General features: G+C 36.9%; 1 protein-coding gene across 3 annotated transcripts; it reads right to left on the reverse strand.

Moving 5' to 3' along the window:
- Positions 1 to 2: 2 nt before the first annotated feature.
- Positions 3 to 10,621, reverse strand: LOC111333106 (neuropeptide FF receptor 2-like). Of its 3 annotated transcripts, none has more exons than XM_022938626.2 (2): positions 10,398 to 10,621; positions 3 to 1,300 (listed from the first exon to the last, which is right to left on the reverse strand). In XM_022938626.2, the coding sequence occupies exon 2, from the start codon at positions 1,279 to 1,281 to the stop codon at positions 238 to 240; it is 1,044 nt and encodes a 347-aa protein (XP_022794361.1). In that variant the 5' UTR covers positions 1,282 to 1,300; positions 10,398 to 10,621; the 3' UTR covers positions 3 to 237. The 3 variants fall into 3 exon arrangements, with proteins under 3 accessions (XP_022794361.1, XP_022794360.1, XP_088607341.1); XM_022938625.2 differs by lacking the exon at positions 10,398 to 10,621 and adding an exon at positions 6,808 to 7,135; XM_088751215.1 differs by lacking the exon at positions 10,398 to 10,621 and adding an exon at positions 1,396 to 1,565.
- Positions 10,622 to 11,056: the final 435 nt, after the last annotated feature.

Below are 11,056 nucleotides of genomic sequence, written 5' to 3' on the forward strand. Positions count from 1 at the left end.
AAAAAAGACAGTTCATAAGTCCCTTTTGTTTAATTTTCCATCTGTATCTTTGTCTTTCAGATCAGTAAGTTGTACGCTACTTAAAATTTAAACTAGGTTTAAGCAGTTTAAAGCTGTCCAAATATAAAGCTGTCCAAAGGCTCCCTCAGATAGAGAACCAAAAATGGTATTTTATACTTCTGAAAGCTTTCTGTTTTACTATGGGAATTCCACGTTGCGTCTTAGGTACGCAACCGTTTAAGTTGACAAGCTTGTAATCTGCGAATCTATTACGCTGATCCGCAAGTTTTCCTCGCGGGAGGAAACTCCTTTTAATTCTAAATCACCGAGGTTTGAAATGTTTCCAATGCTGTCTTTGTACCAAAAATGCAATGATACTATTTTTAAAATATCTTTCAAACCCTGGCGATATCTGTTAAAACGCACCAATGAAATTATGGGAGATATGGCAGAATTTGAATATAAGGCGAGCTTTGAGAACACACCAAACAGGATTATATTACAAGAAGTTTCCCGTTTCCATACAAAGTAAAACAAAATAGCAAAAATATTAATTGGGAGGACACAACATGCAAATGCAATCATGATCGCACACACGTTCTTAAAAACTTTGCTGTTTTCGGCGCGATGCATGGAGTCCTCGGACTTGCTCAGCACCCAGAGAATTCGCGAATAAGTAAAAGCTATAAAGCAAAGAGGTATGAAAACAACTAGCGCCAAAACCACCGCCACATATAGCTCCATCGTTTGGCGATCGTCAAATGTTGGCTCCCAACTGAATTTGCATGTTGTTGTAGTGTTATTGGACTCGAGGCGGGCTGTATAGAAATATATTCCATGCAGAGAGACAGCTGCGAACCATATAAGCGGAATGATCAGTTTGCATCTTTTCGGTGTAATGACTGCAGGGCGAAATGGATGTGCTATTGCTCTATATCTTTCAATAGAAATAACGACCAAGCTTTGAATCGAAACAGCTGTGGAGATATCTTGGCAGAAAAAAACAAGCTTGCATAAAACTGAGCCCACAACCCCATCGATTAGCCAGGCGTGTCCACTTAGTTGGCTTGGAACAGCGAAGATTGATATCAGCAAGTCTGACGCCGCCATGTTAGCAATGAGATAGTTAACTGTAGTCAGAGTGCGAGAGTTTCGTGCAGTTATGGCAATAATGGCTGTATTTCCAAGTAGCGAAATGATAAGAATCAAACTGTAACTCAGAATCTTGACCAATTTTAAAGACTTGTCTTCCAGACTCCCACATACAGTTGTGTTTACCATAGTGGCTTGGGTAGAATACCTGCCGAAAAAAGAGTAATTCAAAAGTGGGTTAAAATAATTCGTTGCGTGAAGATGACACGAATTTGCTTACGTAATGTCAAAACAAACATGCACCTTGTGCGTACATCCCTTTCGTCAGCGCTTTACATTCTGCTCGAGAGACGTGAAAAGACATCTTCGTTTTCCATAAAACGTGACGTTAAAGTTCATTTTTTTCCTCGTGATTCAAAATCCCTGATGAGGAATTATGTAGCCGTGAACATGAGCCATTTAATCGACGAGTAGTCTTGTTTTGCAGAGGTTGAATAAATTTTACCCTTATCGTAGCGACTATAATTTGCATTTCTATTTATTGTCAAGCAACTGACAAATGATTTTACATTTTTCCTTTCTACTCTACTACTGTATTGATATTCTGTTTCTATTCAATTAAGCTTGCGTTTTTGCGTGAGGACATGTAAGAATTATGTAACGCGGTGGCTACACATTTTCGCCAGGCAGCACGTTGTTTTCGTAAGATAATTTACTTTGGAAGTTGATTTCGTTAGTTTTTGCTTGCACCGAGTTTCTTTTATTTAAAAGTTTTACTGTCGGACCTGGTTTCGCCGCAAAATTGCTAGTTCGCTTCCATTTTTTTTATTTTTTTGTTCTTGTTATTTTTATATTATGTACTTAGATATTTGTATTGATTATTTATTTTTAGCCGAATCACACACACACGTATCTACAATGCTTTACATCTAAATTGACTTCCATCTGGAAAATAAATTAAATGCATATAGGAATTCGCATTGTGGCGTTAAAAGTGCAGTTATCCCTCTACCGACACTTATTTTGGTGTTTCAATGAGTTTATAAGACAGTAACTGTTGCTTTTAGAGCTCGATTTGAATTTTCATCGAATCTTCGTTGAATTTTCATTGAATTTAAATTTAATTTTGGTATTAAATATTGTTACAATCGGCTTTCCATAGCCAGACCAGCCTGTTTCAACGTTGCCAATAGATAAATGAATAAAGCTATCGAAAATAGAACTTCCGTTGATTATTTCCTTATCCAGGCGATACGCGATTGCGGTAGCTTTTGAACGAGTATGAAACTCTTTCCACTTTTGGGGTGGGTGAGGAGGTAGCAAAAGCGTTTTGTTGGTTAATCAGGATTTCCATTGAAGCAAAGGGAAGTTTTAAACAGCTGATAATTTCGTGAGTTGTATGACCTTAATTCACCATCTTTCCTTGGATGAAACTGGAAAATTAAACTGATCAGCTTTCTGATCCTTCTCCAGCGCTAGAGTTCCATTTTTTTGCTGATGCTTAAGAGTTGCCATGACAAACTTTGAGATTACTGGTTTCGTGAAAGAGAAGAAAAAACTTGATCTGTTTGAAAAACGTAAACAATTGTGCTTGAAGGTGATTTTAGTTTAATTTTCCTCTCTGTATTAAAAAAATAAAATAAAATAAAAACAAAGATACTGAAGTTTCGGCCTTTTTGTTGACATTGAGAGAAGTAAATGAAATTTGTCTCTGGAAACAGAACTTTGTTGTTATGAAAAGATATGGGCAATTTGCATCAATGCCATTTTTGACTGCCCTGTTTTAAATAGTTAGGCAAAGCTTTCACCATCGAGCAAAGCATAGGCCGGGTTTAAAGGTCGGGCGATAACCAGCTAAGTCAAATGACGATCCCATTAAAGATTGTAACTTCTGCTTGCCATACGGGCATAGGAATATATTTGATAAAGAAATTTGTAGCTAAGGATCAGTTGCTGAGCAACTGGAAAAAAAGTGTACAAGTTAAACGGATAAAATAAGTTAGACCCGCAAAGCAGAGGTCTAAGTCAACTATATTCGTGACGTCGACAGAATTTCAAGTTATCCCGGATCTCTCTATTACCAATAGTCAGTTTGAATAAAATATGTTTTAAAAAAAACCCGGATCGAGAAGGCAAACAATCTGGACCCAGTTGTTCAAAGGCCGATTAGCTCTAACCCAGGGTTAAATTTTAATCCAGGTTTCTAAATTTCTCTCATCAAAAGCCATTTTGGGATAATTTTTCCTAGTTTTTTTAGGAAATTCCATCATCAAATTGTAGACAAATGAAATTAAGCTGAATTTTCTTTCAGAACTTTCAGATCTGAAATCAAATTTCACACTAACCCTGGATTATCTTAACACAGCTTTGAACAACCCGGCCCTGACCGCTAGTTTCTCTTTGAAAAACTTGGATGAAATACGCATACGAATGTCATAAGGGTGTAAATGTTTGCTTCTAATAAAATTTTTAATTCAAAATTTCTTTTTAATTTATCATTAACTTTCACCTTCATAGAAAAAAAACAACGCGATTTTCAGTTTATGGTCTTCAACGAAGCATCCTCAAATGCTTGTCTGGATTTTTAGTAGTCTAAAGGTGACTAGAAAGAGAGCATCAAACAGAAAAATCAAGCTGACCTGGGAAGCTTGCAACTTCCGCGGACTCTTTGTGACAAGCACTCGCAACCTGTCAGTGTGATAACATGAGATGTATGTTCACTAGTTTGGGTCCCTAAGAGATCCTTTCCCCCTGAACATAACAAATATGACATGTATCGTACTCATTAAACTGTCAAAAAACTGAGAAGTTCTCATAAAACGATAGAGTTATGCTCGCGTGCATATATATGCTTTGAGTTAAAATGACTCTGAGAAGGAGGGCATCGAGAAAAAAAACACTAAACCAATCGACCAGAAAAAAAATAGTTTGAACAATCACGCAGGCGTGTGAGCGGGTCGAAATAAATCTTAACCCGCCAAATTCGTCATTTTAGCCCTCAAAATGCGCCACGGTGCCCAATAAAAAGACGGTAATTCATTCTTGGTTACATGTACTTACCTTTTTTCGGCGTAATGCGGTAGCATATTATTTTGGTGTTGTTTATATTGCAATAACAATAATAATAATAACTTTTATTTATTAGCGCTCATATCCTGAGCTCATGGCGCTTTGCAATACTGTGCGGGGGACTTTACCAGACTGCCAGTGGCAGTTTACAATCAACAAAGGCGAATTTGTATGTATACAAATTGCTTATGGCATGTATGAAAATCAGTTTACTTTCCAGCACACCGCAGGATAAGATAAAACATCTTCGGCAACGGAAATTAACGAACCAGCCTAAATGGTCTGACTTTTATGTACCGCGTTACTCATCACTAAAAAAAAAAATCCATTAAAGTGCTCTTCATTATTATAAATCCATTAAGGGAATGTACTTTGGTGTCGTTGTTTACTAACATGATACGTGTGTTTTGTGTTTTTTTTCCTTTTAAAATTTTTTGGTGCTTGTGTAAACATGAATTATAAGCTCATCTGCTCATCTGCGCTAAAGTTCTAAAGAAAAATTTTTTCAGGAATTGAAGTCTCAATAGCCATGATAACTAAATCTACATGAATTTACTTTGGCCGAATTTGTAAACAAAATGTCGATAAAATTATAGTCAGAAGAAACGGAATCTATTAAGTTGGAGACCAATTTTCGCTTAGCTCTCAACCTTTTATATATCCAACCTTCAATTTAGCCACATCTTTTTAGCTAAACATTGATTTTTTGACCAGTGTCAAGAGGGCCGAAATCTACTGAGTAGAGGGATTTTTATTTAATCAAATCAACCCTCTTAAAGAGAATCCCTAAAGCCCACTGCTTGCACAAAACCACGGTTTGGCATAGGCCTTGTGTAAATAACCGGCCAAGAATTTATGGATGATCAAAGTGCCGATTTAATTTGGAAACTTTTTGGTCAAAAATTTGTAGTCTTTTAAATAGAATATTAGGGTACAGAAGAAAATCGAACTACCATAGAAATTCAGAAGAAGACGATTAAAACTGAGTGCTACCAAATCTCAAACTCTGATTTGCCTTCATATTTTCGGTTTCGAGAAAATTCTGGTTTGTACTGTATTTGTCGGAATAACACTTATATGAAATTGAAAAAGAACTCAATGGAAACCCAGGTAAGAGAATTTTTAGAATAATTCATAAAAGAAATATCGCTTGAACATATTGAACTCCGACAACTAATTGCATATAAAATTGAACCCAGTTAAAGTTTAAGGTATCGATTGTGGCAGAAGACATGTTTAGAAAATTTCCTTAGCCCAAAATTACTACCAATTGGACCTGCCGGATTGAACCTCTTTAGAAGAGGACTATTTTTTCCTCCTTCGCTTTCTTAAGTCAAAGAGGGTCTGCGACACTACAACAGTTAAACTAATAAAGGCGTGATCACATGATTCGTGGCCACGCTTGTAATCACTAAGCGTGGTCACGGTGTGATTATCTGTGAAAACGTTTTACCCATAATCAGTGTTATCACCAAGATTCGAGTTGTTTGAATAAAGGAGATCTGAATTTTTCTGGAAAAACTGCAAAATTAAATACAATTTGTGATATGTCAGACGCAAAAACTGTCATTGACTGCCACAAGTTTAAGGAAAGAAACGAAATGTATCGTTTGCATATCAGACCTAAGTTACTGACTACTAACAACTTGCTAACGAAGTTACCTGTAACTTCATGATTTAACCTGTATCGTCCACTTTTGTACTCTTGTCAACGGATATATTTTCAAAGCGTCCCTCAACGATTCAAAACAACTTTAATTGTAGATAGCCTGAAATAATATCATTTCGCTCACCGAAAGATCCCTTAATTTAGCATCATCAGAATCTGTCGATGTACCTAACTTTCCTAAGCGACTACCAAGCAAGAGAAGTCAATATACAGCATCCAAAGCGAATTCGTATTACAAACAAATAGCCTTCCTATTAGATGGCGGAAGTTCACTGCTCAAAAACATTTCCTGCTTTGAGGCTATCGTGAACAGCATTAGACGGTATTGCCTCTAGACTCAGTATTTACACAAAAAGTGATATTCAATGAGTTACAGTCTAATTTGTTCCTTTATTAACTTACAAGCTGTAGAAATCAGCCGAGAAACATTTGGAAAATATCCGTGCACCTGTGTCAAAAAGGTAGAACTGGCTGCTCTAAGAATATCTTTAAGATCGCGTGCAGCATTGACCACGTAAGGTACGTAAGTATAAAGATATGGCGCCGCTGGAGTGGGAAGTAAATTTCCGAAAAAAATGTTATTTAAAAACTGGAATGGCTAGCACTTTCTTGGATAGAGTTCTGGGCCCAGTTGTTCAAAGGCCGATTAGCACTAACCCAGGGTTAAATTTTAATCTAGGTTTCTAAATTTCTCTGATCAAAAGCCGTTTTGGGATAGTTTTTCTAATTCTTACTAGGACATTCAATCATCAAATTGTAGACAGGTGGAATTAAACTGAATTTTCTTTTAGAGCTTTCGGATCTGAAATCGAATTTCACACTAACCCTGGGTTATCTTAATCCAGCTTTGAACAACCCGGCCCAGAATTTGATTTATGGCGAACAGTTTGTGTTTAAACGAAAAACAAACCTTCATGATAGCAGTAGCGAATCATATTTAGCCTTTGTACATCTCATCTAACTGAATTTAATCGTACCTTTCTTATACTTCTGCTCGACAACTTCATACGCGACGCATTAAGAGACCTTGGGTAAACATAAGAAAGCTTGATCTTGGCTAGACCCTGTGGTTTGCTTATACAACAGCTTGGATCTTCTCAATCATCAATTGAACGCACTCTGATATGATCAATTGTGAAGTAAATTTTCTGCAGTGCTCAATGGGCCAAAGCTCTTGTAGTGTGGGAGGATTGGATTTTTCCATTTATCTACGCATCCGCCATCTGTTAAAAGCTCTTCCTGGTAGATTGAACTTGGCAGCAATTTGTCTATGTTCGATTTTTAACATGTAAATGAACCTCCCGGTAGAATGAACTTAACCGCCGTAAAAAACACATGCAAATATTGACCTCCTTTGTTTGAACAACAATGGTTTTAAGCTCAAATTTAGCCGAAAAAATGAACAATGCGTGGAAGAGACACGTTTCTTCGATAACCCGTCGCTTCAAAAAAATTTTCTGAGAAAAAGTGAAGCTGAATTTAAATAGCGACGCCGGAAAAAGCAGATTTTAAGAGCAAAGAGTCGACAAGTTTTCCATGTGGGATTTTCCAACTTTTACACAACATGCGAGTCTATTTTGGTCAATTCCTCGTATGATCTTACTTACCAGGTGAAGTTCATGGCGGCAGGCGGCAGTGAGTTTAAAAATAATCGCATGATACGAACTACACTAAGAAAATAAAGTTCGTTACGGAGGGGGACATTAGGGCCTACTAGAATCCGCCAAACCGTAGAAAACAATCAGCTAAAACGACAAAACCGTCAAAACCGATACATTTTCACATCCTAGTTATCGAAAACCTAAACAATTCGATACAGTGGTGACAAGTGGAGCATACAGAGGCTTCGTGGCTTATTCGAGATCAATGGAGGCGCGTAATTGCCGCTCAGATCGCAGACAAGCCGGAAGCCAAACAGGGAAAACCGAAAACACCATCGGGTACCAAATCCGAAAACTCGTTAATATTTTTCACGAGAACCGATAACAAAATGCTAAAAACGGAAAATTTTCAAACCGCAATGAATACCAAAACTGAAAAACAGGAGCTTTTTGGCACCAAAACCAAAAATGCGATCTAAAAAATAGCTAAAATAGCAAAACCGAAAATCCCAATGCCCTTCACTTTACTTTGCTAAATCCTTTGCATCATTATGCTTACCAGTTGAGGTTCACTGCGGCCACTGACATTTATTTCAGAAATAATCCAGAAATAGATATATTGCAAATGAATGGGAAAAGAAAAGTGTTCTGTGTAACTCTTTAAAAACGTCAGATTGCGTGCAACAGGATAAATTGCCACAAAGTTTCCATGTAAAAACGTGGGCAACTCAGCTAATAATTTCGCGCTGAATTTCTCTTTGAGAGTGGAAATATTTCATCAACTTGTCACTGAATATCTATGCAACCAAATCAGGCGAGTAGCGTCCTATACGCATATACGCAAGTGCGTACTTGAACTGACTAGAAAATTTTGAAAACCTTGTTGCGTTTGCGCCAAGTTTGCGTTGTTCTTTGCTTGTATTCACACAACTATTTCGAACAAAAACTAAAGAACGCAGCATTTTTCTCTCAGTTTACTTAGGTTTCTAGATCCCATGTACTTGTGCGTACTTGAAAAAATGACCACGCTACGTGCCTGCAAATTTAGTTCTGACGTTAGTTTTCAATAGGTCGGTAGCTAAGAACACTTTTTAAAAACGTGTGATATCAACGAACTTGAATCGCTTTAATAATGAGCCCTACAGGACCCACGTGACCAGCCCTCCAACTCCCATGATCTCGTGATCCCATGATCTCATTGTCCTTACTATCTGCTAAACAATTATTGTGTGGTTACTTCGGATAATTTCGTATTGCATGGATCAGCTAATAATCTCTTATTTGATATTTTTCTCTATCCGTATAACTTTTCTGCTCGATATTGTATTGAAAAAATTCAGTCTTGGTTATCGCATTCAGATTCATATTAAAATCAGCTTAGAAATTAAACAATGCGAACTCAGACGACTTTCATGCGCTCATAAATATGCTACTATCATCACAATCAATAAGGCCGTACTCAGTTCTAGAGAGGCAATCTTTGCATTCAATTACTTGATGTAAATGGATAGATATACAATATAATAATAAGGCCTTAGTGTTATCAGATCTCCTAGAGCTAAAATAACGACTTTTAAAGATTGCATCAGGAAAAAAAAACCTTTCTGATGCCTTCAGATTAATTTTACCCACTTCTTTCTGTCATCATTGTGCAGTAAATTTGGCTTTCAACTTGGCTTCCAACTTCGAACCAGAATAGGGTCAGAAACTGCAACCTTTTCTAAGTGTACCTTTCGGTTCAACGTTATATAGTCAATGTACCTAGCCCTTCCTCAAGTAAACAAATATAGACATCCTTCGAATGGAACAACCTTTCATATGGGCGTTTGTCTGTCAATGCTTAATCTTCAAATTTAATTCAGTTTGTTCCATAGGCCGTAAAGGGCGGACCTTCCTATTACGCGTGACTTTCAATTGATAGTCTGAGTTGACGACTAAAACTTTTTAATACAACAAAGCTACTGCTTTGTTTCGGCTTGTATTTCGAAGACTGTAATAATTAACAAATCGACATTACTGCCAATTGTGGTAACACTCAATATGCACGAGTACATTTCTCAAAGTTTCAGAGTCAACTGACTTACTTTCGTAAGTTAATCATATGGTAATATTAAGGAAATATTCGTCCGTGCCTGTAAATGTAAATCTCCAATATCTAGACTTGAGAAACGGCAGGGGACATTGACTTTTAATCAAAATAGGATTACTTTTCTAACGAGTGAACTATGGTCTACAAAGTTCCAAGATAATCTACATTTATTTTATTTTGATATGATTTCATTCATGTATTTCCAAGAGTACACTGAGAAAATATTATTTCTGCGGTTCTTACTGTATTGTGTTCTTTGTGCAATTTGATAATGCGTCTCGCTGGATTTTATACCTCGAGGTCTCACAAATATAAAACAACAAAGCTGTAGAAAACCCCGAGCGTACGATGCGATTTGGTTGCGGATGAAGGTGCTATTTATTTATTAATTTGCTGGTGAGAAATGTAATGTTCCAAAATGTACACGATTTAAGGTTTGACCATTCTCGGCCAAATTGTTTACGCTCACATGTAGAATAACAAGCCCGATGTCACTTTTAATCTGTTGTTTATGATAGCGCGGATTTCTGTGGTTATGCAGTACATTATAATATCTGTGTTGTGCATTTTCGACGGGTAGCTGGTGTATTCTGACTGAATCTGGTCGAAAAAGTGGGCAAGGTGTTAGTGATATTCCCATCACTAAAACATTTTGAAAATCTTCCAAAATAACAACACTTGTTGTTTACTTCATAGTAGCCCAGTAACTAAAGGATGTCCTTTCAAAAAGTTGCGTGATTTTGGCCGTGGTTTAAATTGTCACATCCAATGCAAATTTACAGAGTAAGATGAATCGATAATGCCATGTTATTGCTATTTCAATATTCACTAGTTGTATTAGAAAAATAAAGAAAGAGAGAAAAGACTGAAAATTTACCCGCGGCTGAAAGCTTCTAGAAATCTTGATTAACTTGCATGTTTCTAATGCTTGAAGTCACTGGACGCAGTTCGTATATCTTCATTGAACTTGAGAGAGTCAGACAGCTTGTGAAGAAACTTTTGTCTTTATCTTTACAGTCCGCAGAAGCTGTGAAATGACTTTTGGTGCATTGAACTTTTATCATTTTAAAGTTTTTTTCATTTCGCTGGCAACGTCAATCATATAAATTTAATTTAAAATGACCTTGGCTATTACAGTTTGCCGCGGCAGCTGCAAATGCAATGATCAGGTCAAATCACGCCGGCAACTCGAACTCTATTGGTAAATGAATTGAGGAACTAAGGATTACTGCATATATATTTCCTTTTAACAAAACGAGTACGTCACTACTTTTATTCTTAATCACAGCTGTTCCTTGATCTATTTACAAGGTAGGAAAGTTGACGCTCGGCTGACGCGATTAACGCCCTTGCGCAAGTGTTTTCATCGAACATTCTTAGTCAATGTTTCTCTTTTTTTTAATGGCTCACGAAATTGGCTTCTCGGCCAACAATGGATTATTTTTTTTCACCATCATGATCTTAGTTAACTTGGCAATTTTTGCAGTCCTTGATTGAAAAGCTCAAGGCAAGATTATTCCCGCGATCGTGAATTCT

Source organism: Stylophora pistillata, chromosome 2, assembly GCF_964205215.1.
Source record: "Stylophora pistillata chromosome 2, jaStyPist1.2, whole genome shotgun sequence".
Lineage (NCBI taxonomy): Eukaryota > Metazoa > Cnidaria > Anthozoa > Scleractinia > Pocilloporidae > Stylophora > Stylophora pistillata.

Excerpts from the sequence above, each read along its gene's own strand:
- LOC111333106 (XM_022938626.2), bottom strand. The coding sequence starts at position 1,281 with ATGGTAAACACAACTGTATGTGGGAGTCTGGAAGACAAGTCTTTAAAA.